This window comes from Anarrhichthys ocellatus, unplaced genomic scaffold, assembly GCF_004355925.1.
Source record: "Anarrhichthys ocellatus isolate YVR2014 unplaced genomic scaffold, GSC_Weel_1.0 scaffold1, whole genome shotgun sequence".
Lineage (NCBI taxonomy): Eukaryota > Metazoa > Chordata > Actinopteri > Perciformes > Anarhichadidae > Anarrhichthys > Anarrhichthys ocellatus.
The window spans coordinates 9,142,887-9,157,962 of record NW_022280031.1 but is presented as its reverse complement, the minus strand read 5'-3'; the positions used below and the strand labels follow the sequence as shown (position 1 = coordinate 9,157,962).

General features: G+C 44.6%; 2 protein-coding genes across 5 annotated transcripts in view; both read left to right on the top strand.

The window, feature by feature from the left end:
• srgap2 (SLIT-ROBO Rho GTPase activating protein 2) overlaps positions 1 to 10,065 on the top strand; it is a 49,172-nt gene extending 39,107 nt beyond the window's left edge. For 2 of the 3 annotated variants that reach the window (XM_031854906.1, XM_031855076.1), the window contains exons 12-23: positions 49 to 79; positions 761 to 821; positions 1,010 to 1,087; positions 1,201 to 1,335; positions 1,433 to 1,538; positions 3,593 to 3,817; positions 4,642 to 4,700; positions 5,071 to 5,269; positions 6,072 to 6,209; positions 6,366 to 6,594; positions 6,693 to 6,803; positions 6,894 to 10,065. In XM_031854906.1, the coding sequence (XP_031710766.1) occupies positions 49 to 79; positions 761 to 821; positions 1,010 to 1,087; positions 1,201 to 1,335; positions 1,433 to 1,538; positions 3,593 to 3,817; positions 4,642 to 4,700; positions 5,071 to 5,269; positions 6,072 to 6,209; positions 6,366 to 6,594; positions 6,693 to 6,803; positions 6,894 to 7,460 (1,939 nt within the window). In that variant the 3' untranslated portion in view covers positions 7,461 to 10,065. The remainder of the gene's footprint in view (positions 1 to 48; positions 80 to 760; positions 822 to 1,009; positions 1,088 to 1,200; positions 1,336 to 1,432; positions 1,539 to 3,592; positions 3,818 to 4,641; positions 4,701 to 5,070; positions 5,270 to 6,071; positions 6,210 to 6,365; positions 6,595 to 6,692; positions 6,804 to 6,893) is intronic. The other variant, XM_031854992.1, reaches the window with a different exon arrangement.
• A 1,519-nt stretch (positions 10,066 to 11,584) lies between these two features.
• ikbke (inhibitor of nuclear factor kappa B kinase subunit epsilon) overlaps positions 11,585 to 15,076 on the top strand; it is a 10,820-nt gene continuing 7,328 nt past the window's right edge. Inside the window, exons 1-5 of one of the 2 annotated variants that reach the window (XM_031861950.1) lie at positions 11,585 to 11,835; positions 12,415 to 12,505; positions 12,725 to 12,862; positions 13,306 to 13,435; positions 13,511 to 13,692. In XM_031861950.1, the coding sequence (XP_031717810.1) occupies positions 12,416 to 12,505; positions 12,725 to 12,862; positions 13,306 to 13,435; positions 13,511 to 13,692 (540 nt within the window). In that variant the 5' untranslated portion in view covers positions 11,585 to 11,835; position 12,415. Of the gene's footprint in view, positions 12,010 to 12,414; positions 12,506 to 12,724; positions 12,863 to 13,305; positions 13,436 to 13,510; positions 13,693 to 15,076 lie in introns of both variants that reach the window. The other variant, XM_031861862.1, reaches the window with a different exon arrangement.

Genomic DNA, 15,076 nt, shown 5'->3' with positions numbered 1-15,076 from the left:
CTCTCTCTCTCTCTCTCTCTCTCTCTCTCTCTCTCTCTCTGTGTGTAGTGGACGGAGAAACTCGGCGGTACGGAAGCAGGTAATTATCTGTCATGTGTGTGTCTTTTTTTTCTGAGTGGGCGTCAGCTTCTCAGTTAGAACTGCTGTAGCTTTGGTTTTAACTCGAGCCACGTATTCTCACTGTATCCCCTCCCCGCAGGGTGTATGGGCACCTAGAGGTTGACGGGACTTTTGTAGTGACCAAGTAATACACAAATATTTACATTTGTATCTACCTTTGAATCCATACAGCCTGCTGGTGCACTGTCATGCAATCTGAAACACTTTAGCGATCAAAAGGAACTGCCCCATTGAATAACCTCATGTTTGTGGCTCCCCCTTGTGGGTGTTTTGCCCACCAGCTCTCACTTTGCAAAAAAATCAATTGATTGTTTATTTAAAATCATAGTTAGGTTTTAAACATATGAAAATCACAATGGGATTCAATTAACAATGGGCACATAAATCAGCCAAAATACCTTCCACAGCTTTACCTCCCAGAGATTTCTGGAAACCCCAAAACAAACAAAGGGAAAAGGAAAAAAGCGCTGTCTCCTAGCAACAACTGAGTACCCAGCCCACCCTCTGCCGGCACACATAAATGTGTGCACCGATGCGTGTGCAGACGTGTGTGCGGAAATCCTCCTGACAAGATGTGTTTGATTTCCACACCGGTCTCCTGTCCCTCTATCGGGAGTAATTCCTCTTCCCCTGTTCTCAGGAGTCCGGTGAGGTTATTCCTCTGATGGTCGAGAGCTGCATCCGCTTCATCAGTCGCCATGGTGAGTGGAATTCTCCAGTGAAGTGATAGGTGTAGCGTCAGCTTTTCCTGTGCACTGATTGGTTGCATCGCAAAGCCAAGTGTGATTGGTTGAAACTATGAGAATGCAAACTCTACGGAACTATGACATCCTGAAATATGAAACTAGGTACTAGATTTAAACACACGTGTGTGTTTATGTCTGTGTAGGTCTGCAGCATGAGGGCATCTTTAGAGTGTCGGGCTCTCAGGTGGAAGTCAATGACATCAAGAATGCCTTTGAGCGAGGTAAGACATCCAGCAGGGAAACCTCAGCATTTTAGACAAACTGAGTTTGTCCAGTGCTTTAATATCTTTCCTCTACCACTCCCTCGTCTCTCTGTCTTCTTGTCCGTGTATAGGCGAGGACCCGCTGGCAGGGGACCAGAATGACCACGACATGGACTCCATCGCTGGCGTCCTGAAGCTCTACTTCAGAGGACTGGACCACGCCCTCTTCCCAAAGGAAGTCTTCCACGACCTCATATCCTGTGTTTGTAAGTCTCTCTCGTCCTTTTTGTGAGAGTTTGTATTTCTGTGCTTGATTGTGTGAGTAATCTCCCGTTTGTTTGTCGCGGCTGTGTTATTTTCCAGCGATGGAAAGCCTTCAGGAGCGGGCAGTGCACATTAAGAAGGTTCTGCAATCTCTGCTGAGCAAAACCCTCATCATCATGAGATACCTGTTTGCCTTCCTCAACCAGTGAGTAGCAGGAAACGCACACGCCACGAAATAAACAATGTGTTGTTGTTTTGTCAATAAAGGTCGTTTTTGGAACGCGACAGATTTTTTCATCTAAGTAATTCTGACTCTAACGTAAGATGTGTATCGTTATAAAACAACAAAGACGAATTCACAGTTACATTGTACACAGTACAACCGGTGTGACAATCATCACTTTATGTATTTGAGTTTCGGTATATCCTCAGGCCTGAGGCCGACGTTTCAAAAGAGGCCAAATGTTTGGTTGTTGTAGCAGTTTCAGTAATGGTGGATGAAGCCCACAGACGAGGCGAGATGGATGTAACATGGTAGCAGCTGAACATCAAGTGCTGCATTCTCAAAAAACGACCAGTGCATTAAACAAACACCACTATGACACAGCCTCAGGAAATGAACTCCGATATAAACAAAAGTAGATTATTGCACTGTGGCCTATGTCAATATTCTTCAACAGTTCATATTTATTAAAGTCCACATGCCGTTGCACGGAGCCTGAAGCATTTCGCCGTCGGCTTCATCGGGTCTTTTTACATTTTCTCTCTATTCTCTGTATACTGTATGCGTGTCATAAGGTGTAGGATGAAAAACACTGCAACTATTACTGCGACCACTGACAACACGAGCTATAATCAGAGATGACAGCCCGGCTCCAAGACCATTTCAATTAATGTCGATAAGATACCAGCCTCACAGTCAATCATTTTCAAATGTCCATCAATGTTCAAAAACATCTCGCAGTAAACATAAGTCCACTGACAATTAAAAAAAAACTGTTTTCGATCTCCATAAACCGCAAACAACTTCACTTGTATTATGAAAGTATAAAGTGAAGAGAATCAAATGGACTACATAGAACAGCCAGAGCCCATGGATTCATTTAATCCAGTTTATCACAAATCCATTATTTCAGCTTTTCAAAACCGGTGTTTCTGGAAGCACTAACTTTCTCTGACAGTACAGTGAAGCGTCATTTGATATTAAGTCAAAACACAAATTTTAAAACTTGTACTGCAAAAAGAATAAGGCCAGATAAGCTGCCTTTCAACAGTCCGATACCCACTCACACTCAATAGTTTTCATAAACACCAGATTGAGGTTAAAAGGCCTTCTCTCACCAAATCTAAACATCCTATAACGTTTTGAGGGAAGTCAAGTACAGACCCTAATGAAAGTCCAAAGTGCAAAGAACATGTCTTGCCTCTTCACTCCTTAACGAACTCCTTGAGGAATGATTCATTTTTCCACTTTGGGTTTATTTGTGTAGCCCAATACCACATACGGTTTCCTAATGGGGCTCACAGCACCCACAAACCCAGGCTCTTTAAAAAAAGACGAGGACTGACTCCACCAAAAAGCTCTGGCCGATGAGGGAGAATTTGAAGCAGCTTCAGTAGAGGCCTTTTAAAAAAAGTGAGTTGTTGGTGCAATAGGAGCTGAAGGAGGACTTGTGTCATATTTAGTAGTACTTCACTCCAAATGTAATCTCACTGAACAATTTTCTGCATGTGTACTTTGCTTGGTGCTGCATTGGTTGAATATATGCTATTACCCAATACACATTGATGATCGATTTTAGATACACACACATGGAGACACGCATTCCAGGCTGACCCTATAGGGAGGTAGCAAAAGGGAGTGAAAAGGAAAAGGGATGTGGGGGACCTGAAATGTGAGACTCCTGGGTAAACCCGAGTGGAGACCGAAGGGGAGCTCCTTCTTTCCTGAAGTGATTTAGGGTCAGCCCGATGCTCCTGCTTCTTCTCACAAACTGAGACCCAGACACATCATCAGATCCTCACCACAGTGAACAAATGAGGTGACTTATTGATGCAGACCTGGCTAGTGTTTACTGTCGGACCTTGTGCAGTCCGACACACACAGATATGCATTCGCAGCTCGTTCACGAGAAGGGGGGTAGTGAAGGCTATAAATGACATGTCATGGTTGTGTGCATAGTCAGTGCATTATATATGTTTAAAGAAATAAGGATGAGGTAATGGTCTCTAAACGAGTCTGCTTTCCCCTCCGCGCAGTCTGTCCCAGTACAGCGAGGACAACATGATGGACCCATACAACCTGGCCATCTGTTTCGGTCCCACCCTGATGTCTGTCCCTGCGGGCAACGACCAGGTCTCTTGCCAGGCCCACGTCAACGAGCTCATTAAAACCATCATCATCCACCATGACACCATCTTCCCCAGGCTGCAGGACCTGCAGGGCCCCATCTACACCATCCCTGGAGCTGGAGATGACTTCTGGTGAGGGGAGTTTGATAAGTCATGTAGGACAGAAAGGGTTGTCTTGTCCAATTGTTATCTAACAAGAGGGGGCTTGAAGATGATGAGGAGGCCAGAGAAAAGGGGGCAGGTGGTTGATTTAGGGGCTACCGTGGAGTGATGGGGGGGGGGGGGGGGGGTTGTGTGGCCGGCCCCGGGGGGGGGGGGGGGGGGGGGGGGCTCAGCTTGTCTGCCCCGCTCTGGGCCAGGGGGCCACGAGGATCAGCTTACCCTCCGTCACACAGGAGATTAAAGTACCGCCTGACCACATCAGCCTGGGAGAGCGCAGCATGTTTGCACACAACGGTCAATTTTCCTGTAATGACGAGCCTCGCCACCACTTATTATGATCACTGCCAGTCAGTGCAGTTGTTTAGACTGTAAGTTACGCTGGAGGAGCAGCTACAGTCTCTACTGTACAAAGTGTAGACGGTAAAATATTATCACAATGGCACGACTGGGATTTGTTGCACCATAGCTACTGTAGCATTAAGGTCATGTGATCGATACCGTACCTCTTCTGGGAATCTGTAAGTTTTAGCAGCTTGGAGGAGTCTAAATTCAACAACTAAAACGGACATATGAGGGTGCCAAATTGGGTCATGGGCATAAAGTGAGACAGACGAGTGTACAAGTTTGCATCATGGTTATAATCTCGACACTAAGCACTGGCAGGGTGCATACAGTATGAACTAATGTGATTTAAACAGGGAACATGAGGTCAGGCTGTGAGTCATAAACACATGTCAGTCTGAGACTTTTGTGTCGTGTCCTCTAACCTCATGTGCTCTCTGTGTCCACTTCAGTGAGCCCCCCCTTGTGGAAGAGCCTGCGCCCGTCTCCGTCACCCACAACAGCGAAGATGGTGCATAACACACACACACACACATACACATGAATACTATTATATACTGTACTCAATGAAGCCAGTTTCCTTTTGCCACCATTTCATGAAATCTCGTCCTGCTTTTCTCACCAGTTCCTTTGGCTCCAATCGTTTAATCAAGCCAACGTCCTTCTCCCAGTAACATGTTTATTTTGCTGCTTTGTTACTGCTCAGCAGTTTTAACATTTGTGCAGTCACCAAACACAGCAGCACTAACCTGCTATGCACTAATCTAGCCTCCCCTTCTCTTCCACCTCTCTTTTCTCTCTCTCTCTCTCTCTTTTATTTGTTGCTGCCTCCTGCTTCTCCGTCCACTTCCCGTGTCCGTCCACCGTCCTCTGAATCTCAGGCTCCTTGGCTGTTTCAGAGTCCGACCCATTCGAAGCCATCGCTCGGTTCGACTACTCCGGCCGGACTAGTCGGGAGCTATCGTTCAAGAAGGGCGCTTCTCTGCTTCTGTACCAGCGCGCTTCTGACGACTGGTGGGAGGGACGACATAACGGAGTGGATGGACTGGTGGCTCACCAGTACATTGTGATCCAAGACACGTAAGATGTGTTCCAGTCGCTGGTCTTGATCACATGTCTGCATAAGGAACAGATCAACAAATGAAATAATAAATGATAGTATTTCTCATCATTTTCGTCTGTGGTGAATATAGGTCATGATGATATTCTACTCAGCGCCTCTGTTGTAGAGTTTTCCAAAATGTGAACTCTGGCTATCAAATGGCAAATAGCAAAGAGCCCTGTACAGAAAACATCAACAGAAATGACACTTTTTCTTTAATCTGGCCAGAAGTAAACTCAGAAAATAGTCCAGTGGAAATCCCCACGTCTGAGGAAGTTGATCTGCTATGACATGCAGCAAACTGCAGAGCAGATCAACTTCCAATGTCGAGCGGTTTGTTGACATAAACGTGTGAGGATTCTTTCCACTTCTCGGGCGATGGCTACGGGGATTTAGAAGAGAATACATTACTGTGCATGAAAATAAACAAAGACAAGTGAGTGTAGCAGCTGTAAGCGTTCTAGTTAGAGTCCACGTTTCCCAAAACTCAGGGCTGTTGAGTAAAAGGTTATCTCGATCCTACTAGATAAGAATGAGTATAATAAACTGGTTGACAAATACTGGATTTTCCCTTTTAAGTTACCATCTTCGTTACGTCATTCTACTGTGGCCTGTTTGGATGCGAGTCGAGAGTAGTTGCTAATTAGAAGCAAAGTGGCACTGAGTAGGTTTTGTGTTTCAGAAGTAACGTGTCATTGAGAGAGACGGCTCCTTCTCTGCTAGCGTGGTGCAAGTGGGAGGCACAGCCGTGATGAATAAACTACCGCTTGATTGTTTCAGGCCTGACGGGGGCAGGGGGAGTCCAAAGCCCGATGTGGACAGCAGGGACCTGCTGGAGGAGAGAGTGTCCACCAGAGGCAGTGCTGCCTCTCCTACCGGAGCTCATGTGGCCGACATCTATCTGGCCAACCTGAACAAGTGTGTCTCAGACTTTTTATAGTATCCCATAGATTTTCATTTGCAGCTTCAGTTGATATGAAATGAATTAAGTGGAAATCAACTGAAACCTGAAACCGAATCCCAACAACACAGTGAATAAAATAAAAATGTAACTGAAATATTTGTCTCATTCAGGTTGAGGAAACGTCCGGAGTCCGGGAGCATCCGAAGAGCGTTCCGTGGCTCAGAGAGCGACAGCACGAGTCCAGGAGCCAGTGGAGGGGGAGGAGGGGGAGGAGGAGGGGTGAGAACCGCTTCTCTTCCTGTTGGTGGGGCTCTGGTGAAAGAAACTGGGGATAAACGACCCGTCAGCGCTCACAGCATCCTCAACTCAGTCACCCGACACTCCTCTCTCAAGACCAAGGTACAGTGACATCTTATCTTCGACAAATTAATGTAGTGACCGGATTGTTTAGCTTCATTTCTGAGAAGCATTTAATTGAGGGCAGTATGAATGTTTAGGTGGAGAGTCCACAGTTACGCAAGACAACTACAGCAGGGCGCTCCAAGAGCTTCAGCAACCACAGACCACTGGACCCTGAGGTCATAGCCCAAGTGGAGCACAGCTCACAGGTACAACTCTGGTTTTGAATCACCTACATACCCGTCTGCAGTGCATGCACAAGGTAACATCTACTTTTCTGTCCGCCTCTCGTGTTGCAGGACATCGAGGCCGTGATGAACTCTGCCCTGACTGAGCTCAGTAAGTTGGAAAGGCAGAGCACCTCGAAGCACACACACACCCCCGACGTGGTCCTGGACACACTGGAGCAGCTGAAAGGTGTGTGTGGTGGAGGAGGAGGAGGAGGAGGAGGAGCCTCGGAGCCCTCCAGTCCACTCCACTCCCGTCTGTTAAGGGACAGCGAGGGGGGCTCTTCCCATGCCCACCCGCTTCAGCGCAGCGCCTCCTCTGCCAGCGACGTGCCCTCCTCCTTCCGCCCGGTCAAGAGCCAGCCGCGGAGCCCCCTGCCCTCTGCCACATCCCCCTCTCTCTCCTTTTCCTCCCTCTCCTCATCTGTACCTTCCTTTAGAGAGCTGCGCCCCCCAGCAACCAGGCCCAAACCGGTGGTGTTCCCAAAGAACGGCGGTGGCAGTCCAGCCATGGGTTCCCCGACCTCTACTGTGCCCCCTACACCTCCTCCTCCACTTACAGGCCACACACACTCTCTCCCTCACACCCCTCCTCCTCCACCTCCACCCCAGTCTACTGACAAATCCTGCCCGGCTTAGGACTTCTCAATCCGACCCGCGATACTGATTCTTGCAAACTCTTTGATTCTTACAGCTCTTGTACCAGGTGCAGAAAGCACCTCCTTTGTTCAACACAAGACGTAACCCACTACTCATGTGTAGCATTCACTTCTTGTTGTCCAGGCGAGTTCTTAAGATGCCACGTTCCCTTTTAGAGTGTCAAGATGTTTTCTGCCCTCTCCTGGCAGCTCTGCTTACTGCAGTTCAACTATCAGAGGGCGTAGATTAGTGAACACGCTTCAAAGACAGAGATCCCAGGCATCACTGGATTTTATTTCATTCTTTTTTTTACAAGGGAACAGGACTCAGGACGGACACCTACAGAACTAAAGCTTTCATACACTAGTTTGTGATGTTTGAAATTGTGTTTGAGTGGGCGTGCAGGAGTGTTACTTGCCTTTTACACACAGATCTAAGTGAGAAACAAAAAGCACTGTTTGATTTTGTACAGTAGACACGACTGTTTTTCTTTTCTTTTTAATGACCCATGTTTAATGGACTGGAAGGGAGTGTTTGATTCCTGAGAATAGACTGTGAAACGCTAAGCTCTCGCACTGACTCGCTGCTTCAAAAGTTGAAGACTGGAGATAAAGGTGGCATTTTTGGATGATGAAAGGAAAGAAAACTGGGCCAAATATCGGTGTAAGTCATGTGATCGAGAGCTTTATTTGACCTCTTCCTCCAGTGTTTGACATGTTGGTGATTTTTATGTTATTTTTTACGACTGTTCTTTATTAGTACCACAACAGGGGCATAGCAGGAGCAGTGTTCCCCGAAGCCTAACATGGCCAACAGTAATTCTAAATACACACATAGCAATACAGATAATGAAAGCTGATAGTTTGAGGCATTATGCTGCTTCTCTCCTGTAGCTCTATTATGTGTGTAGGGGACCACTGAAACCCAGCATTTTTATAGGCAATGTTGGACTGTACACATACACACACATTCTCTCAAAATGTGTGCGTGTTGGTGTTTTGTGGCAGCTAAACGCCTTTTCAGGTTTTCCTTCGCATGCTGGGGCCATAGACAGCGGCCACTATGGCGAGCTGGCCGATTGCATCAGTTTATGTGTCTGCGCGGCACCAGACACAGCATAACTTCAAACAAAGTGACAGCTTGCTCCTTTTTAAAAATAAACTTCACACTTAACAGTAAAAAGGGTTATATTATTCCAATGGTGTGTATGTATGTTTAATAATCATGTTGATAACTGGAAGCATGGAGCTGAGGATCCTCTTAAGTGTGTTTTTAAATAGAAGCAACCAACCACCTCATCCACTGCGTTCTGAAGCAAAGATTGCTTTTGTTGTTACTTTTTGTTCCCAGTTGTTAATTAATGCTCCGAATCTGTAATGGTAAAATTGTTGAACTGTGTAGCTGTGTCTGGGTGTGTGTGCATGTGTGTGTGTGTGTGTGTGTGTGCGTGCGCCTGTGGGAGCATGCGTGGAAGTAGAGTATGTATGCACCCCGCCCCCCCCACCCCTTGCAATGCCCACCCACCATAAAGGGATGCCACCCAACAGGAACTGTCTGCAGAGACACAGGAGTAACAGCGGCCTTAGTGCTGAATAAATATGCACTGTGTGTACATGTGAGCAGACAGAAAGCCTGCAAGTATATACGTGAAAAGTTGTCTCGTCTTCAGTCACTGCTGTAACAACACCAGTGGCAGATCAGCTTTAAGGAAAAACAGGAGCAGAAAAAGGGCTTACTTTTTTTTTTTTTGTAATATAATTTTTGCAAAAATATATCTTTGCAAAATTAGATCTGATGATGAATTAAGTAATATGTGAATAATTTTTCAAACACTGACTTCAAAAGTGGACACATGTCATTCAGGGTCAACTGAATAATACCTTTTTTGTTGTTGTATTTCACCTTCTTTGAAACAGTGTTGAACTAATCTTACTGAGGTGTCCTCATATTCCCCACTATCACGCCCTGTATGCTCTCTACCAGGTAATGAATTATACTTGTAAAGGTTTATTTTTTATCTCTGTATACTGTTCATGTATTACCTGGTGTATTTGTGTTGCTCTTACCTCATCGTGACAACTGGAGGGACTGTGACTGTATGCGCGTGTGTGTGTGTGTGGTGAGAAATGAACTCCCCTTACCCATACAGTACACTCTCTTAACACATACAGACATGCATGTGGTTGGTTGGTGTGTTTTGTCCCGGCTGTGTCATCAAGGGGAGCTGGGACCCTCTTCGATCTTAAATCAATCATTGTGCACTTGAACAACTTGGCTTGCGTGTGGACTAACTATGTGGGGATGATTTGTCAGAATTGAATATTGTTAAATATGCATTTTGTGTCCGATTGAAAACAGCAGAACTAAAAAAAAAAAAGAAGACTGTAATGTCAAATCTATTTATAGTTGTCTCTGTATTACTGGAGAATCCTGTGTTCAGATGTACTTTGTATATACAATGTTGTACATTACAGAGGTACACTCTTTTTTGGTACAATATTGTACAGTAATAGCAATAGTAGTTTAATCAAATAGGCCTTATATAATTCTATGTGTAGTTCTTGTAGTAGATCTGTTTTTTAATAAACATTGCTTGCTATATAGACTCTTGAATTCTTTGGCGTTTGTAGTAATAAAAAATTGTCCATGAAAATATGTTGATGATAGAATATATTGTCTGCCCCAAGTAAGTACAGACCAAGGATATACAGTATAGCAAGAAGAACCAAGTGAAGCACAATGAGGGGTGTTGATGGCATATTGGACACTGTAGACAAGAAAAGGGGTACTCCAGAAGTTTAGCATTCTACTTCCATAAAGTTGTGAGACTCACAAGAGACATACCTAAAAGAGAGCAGTCAACACTGAAGCAGCAGAGGCAGAGATACTGACCTTGAGGCCCCTTGTGCCAAAAAGCACTCAACCCTACATTTCCCATGATGCAACTCGGTATATTTCTGTAGACCCTCCTTGGCTTGTAAACACTCTTCTTTAGAACTGCACACCATAAGTTTGTAATGCAGGCCTTCTGTTAAAAAATGTTTCGTCTTAAACACAGTCCAAATTAAAAAGATAACTCGGATGACATCACCGGGATTCTTTTTTTTTTTTTTTTTCAAACTTTGCTCCCACCACAGCCACAGCAGACTTTATACTCACAGGCCTCAGCCTATATAGTATAAAGCACCTATGAGTAGTACTCATGGAGAGAAAGCAGAACTTGGTGGGGTTCCCCTTTTAACAGAACACATCAAAGCATGTCACGCAGATAAACAGGTAGACACAGTGTCTGCAGTATCAGATCAGACTGTGATCATAGAAACCATAAACTCACTGATCAAGAAAATAAACCTGTTAAAAAAATACCTGCAAATGAGATGTGCAGATTCTAAATCTATATGTATTAAACAAATTGGGAAAAGGACGGCACTGGTATCAGCTTGCAGACATCTTGAGGCGGGGGTACGAATGTGACTGATATTAAATATATTTTACGGATCAAATGTTAATTTGTCTCTCGTGTTGAACAGCAGAGGGACAGACGTGATCAAGAAACAAATCTTGGAGTCATTAATGTAACAACTGAGAGAGAGGACATGATGAGAGTGACTGTGTTGCCATGTCTGTGTAAAGTCAGCAGGAGTGCTGTCATCACTTCCTCTCTCTGACACATTTGGGTTAAATATGTGCAAACAAAGTCTGTCCCTGTGGATGAGCTCCAAAATGTCAGTTCAGGGCCTCATGCTCTCAAATGTATCTTTGGGAAACAACTGTTTATGTTTGTTGATATGCTGACTGTCATTTTAAATACACGAGAATAGTGGGGTGGAAATTGTGCTGTAGTTTCCCTGTGTCATGGAGGTGCCCAACATGGGTCTGTTTGGAGACCCTCAGGGACCCTCAGGGACCCTGCATGCTGCCCAGCAGCTCCTTTTCCGGTCTAGAACTTGTCTCAAGTAAAAACTAGGAACAATAAATATTCCAGAATCCAGATTCCCCAGGCTGCCTCCGTGTAACGTGATGTAGGAGTGTGTGGTGAGCCGTCTTCCTCAGCGTACTCTCCCAGTCAACACAGACGGAAGTTGAAGCAGAGAATGAAACTGTCTAGTTTGCAATTCGCTGTATTTCCGCCACTGTTTACGATTAACGAATGCGCCGCGCGTGCAGCCGACACTTCCTAAATCATTCAGAGAAATCCTGCAAGCAGCTGCCTTTGCTGAAACTCGGGAATTCTTTGGATCCGCGTAAATAAACTGTTATTACGCTCACCAGCGGCAGATTCTCCCTGAACCGTATTACCGTATTACCTGTTCAGAACGCAGCCACGGTTCCCACCACGGAAGAAGTTTCACACGTAGGCGGATTCTGTTTTGAAGTACGTTTGATTTACTGTAAAGCTGCGGACCAGTGCGAGCTGTAACTGACACGACTGACGGTCACTTTTACTCCATATTTCACGGGGAAAAACAGTTAGTGCTGCGGTAGCCTGCTGTTTATCAGGAAGCTACTTCACGCATATTCAACGTTAACTGCAGCAGCAGCAGTCCAGGTGAGCTAACACTACACGTCCCAGGTAGTTAAATGAAAATGCTAAATAGCTTAATAAACTGGTTAACGCGAACAAGTAGTAGCTAACAGGATCAGCTATCATCGAATTGTGTCATTAAAGTGCATTTTAACGAGCTGGTTGTCGGTTAAATGGGACAGCAACGTTAGCTAAAGCTAGATAGAAGTCACATGAGCTGACAATGTAACGTTAGGTTAACTGTTAACGTATCCATTACGTACTTAGTCGCACTGTAACTTATGCATTGTTATAATACCCCAATTAGCCAAAGTATGTGGCTACTGTGTTCTGTATTGGGAGTGTGTGTCTCTCTGCCCAGTCTCTGTAGCGTTAGATATTGAACTAAGTTCTCTGTCAATGAATTGTTCTCCCCGTCTCTTCCTCCAGCATGACGGGCAGTACACCAAACTACCTGTGGTCTTTACAAGATGTCCTCGGTCAAGGGGCTACTGCCTGTGTCTACAAGGCGCGCAATAAGGTGCTGCAGCCACACTGAGGATGGTTTCTTTATTTATCATCATCATAACACACTGCCAAGTTGTTTCAACAACCTCATTCACATCACTGCTGCCATTATGTCAGATGTTTCCGCTTGTGTGACAGATAATGTGTGATTATGAAAGGATATGGTCGCAGTGGCGCTCTGATGTGTAATGCTGATGTATGTGTGTGTGTGTGTGTGTGTGTGTGTGTGCAGAGGTCGGGTGAGCTGGTAGCTGTCAAGGTGTTTAACCCAGTGAGCTACAACCGCCCCCATGAGGTCCGGATGAGAGAGTTCGAGATGCTGAGGAAGCTCAACCACAGCAATATTGTCCTGCTGTATGCCGTGGAAGAGGTAAGGCGACCACGCGAGGAGGACGGGAGACAAAAGCTACCACGAAGGAAAACACAGCCATGGTGTTGTGCTGAGATAATTATCTCTGTGTAAAAGCAGGGATGTTGTTTTATTCCAAAATGAACGGGAACGTGGAATGGGAGAGCATTTGTGCAGCTGGATCTACGCTGTAAAGCGCTATTCACACTTGACTGTTATTACCTGGGATCCTTCAGTAGTTTATAATAATTAGTTGAGGGCAGTAATTAGTCCTGTTCGGATCAGCATCTTTTGATTTGTATCCATCATATCATTTTTGAGGGGGTAAGTTTTCCCTAATGTATTTTTTTTAATGTTTACAAGGATTTGCAGCTCACCTCCTAAAGCCTCTCTCTCTCTCTCTCTCTCTCTCTCTCTCTCTCTCTCTCTCTCTCTCTCTCTCCCCCCCCCCCCTCTCTCTCTAGCTGCCCACCAAACAGAAGGTGCTGGTGATGGAGTATTGTTCAGGAGGAAGTCTGCTCAGCCTGCTCGAGGAGTCAGAAAACGCCTTTGGCTTGCCTGAAACGGAATTCCTCACAGTTTTGCAGTGTGTTGGTGGGTGTATATCTTGGTATTTCCCAATAATTTCATATACCTAAACTGAAGTATTCCTCCCTTCCTTATCTTCAGTGCAGGGGATGAACCACCTGCGAGAAAAAGGAGTGGTACACCGGGACATTAAGCCGGGCAACATCATGCGGCAGGTCGGGGAGGACGGCAAGTCTGTTTATAAGCTGACTGATTTTGGAGCAGCAAGAGAGCTGGAAGATGATGAGAAGTTTATGTCCATCTACGGAACCGAAGAGTATCTGGTAAGATAACAGTCACAGAAATAAACTAAGCATGCTTGTATCTGGCAAGTTTCAGTCAAAGATACCTTTTCTGATGAGTTTCGCTTAGTCTGCACAGTCCTTTAAAAAAAATTCAGTTTACAATTCATGTGTGTTTTATAAAAATAATCAACATGCTCAAGATCAAGAAATCCATAAAAAGATATCTCCAGCGTAACAGAACGCTGGAGGAGATAACATATTCATAAACCACTTTGATGTCTCAGAAGTTCAGCTCCACAGAGGGGAGACAGATCTCCATCACATGAGTCCACTTATATTATTCAGTTCATTGTGGCTTCATTGGCATGAAAGTTAAAAAGTGTTAATAAAGCATGAAAATGAAAAAGAAACAATGATATTAATATGAATATTAACACAACATTAACTTCAAGGAGTGCAACCGAGGAGGGATCGCTCTCACAGGACGAGCAGCAATAGATGTCATGTGTACAGATTAAACAACATTTTACAATATAGTCAATCCATAGGAGAGGAATGAGGATGATAACGAGAGTAGTAATATCAGTAGCAGCACTAATACTAGCAGAAATAATAACAAAAAGTATTACTACTCATAATAACGGCATCAGTGGATTGTATTAGAATGATAATGGCATTAAAAGCAGTAATAGTGATATAAATGTAACTAACAACCTGTTCCATGCACATTCCATTACTGCTGCCTTAAAGAACACGAGGGGACTTTATGAACAGAAACTCTTTTTACTTCCTAAGTGGAGGGGGACATTGCTGAGACATACTGGATGAACTAACACATCAACGTGAAATAAGGAATGTGATAAAATACTATTGCATCTGTGAAAAGTATGCTCAATGTCCCTTATTGATGGACAATCATAAGATCATTGGCAACCTATCAGTTCACTTTTCCTCCAGGGAAAAGCAGAAACGACATCACATCTCCTCTGATCTGAATCTCTATGTGTTGTACATGATCGGTGGTTTGTTATGAAGCCCAACTTTGAATCCACTCCAAGTTAGGTGTGAAAATCTTCCCGTGGCATCAGTGTCTGTGTTGAAAGGACTTTGTGAGACCGGCCCTTTGGAGCCTTGAGCTGTACACTCAAAAGCAACTTAGTATTATGAAGACTGGGTGGCCCTCTAGTGGACAAATGGGAACAGAAACTGAACCTTTCACTTTTATGTTTCTGCCTGATGCTAACGTCAACATGATGATCCCCGATTATACAAAAAGCGAGAGAGAATACATGTTAGGGCAAAAACCCTGCTTAAACTTGACACTTAGATCATACTGAAGTTTAATCTTAACTAGTAATCAACAGATGACTTATATCTGTGTGTGTGTGTGTGTGTGTGTGTGTGTGTGTGTGTGTGTGTGTGT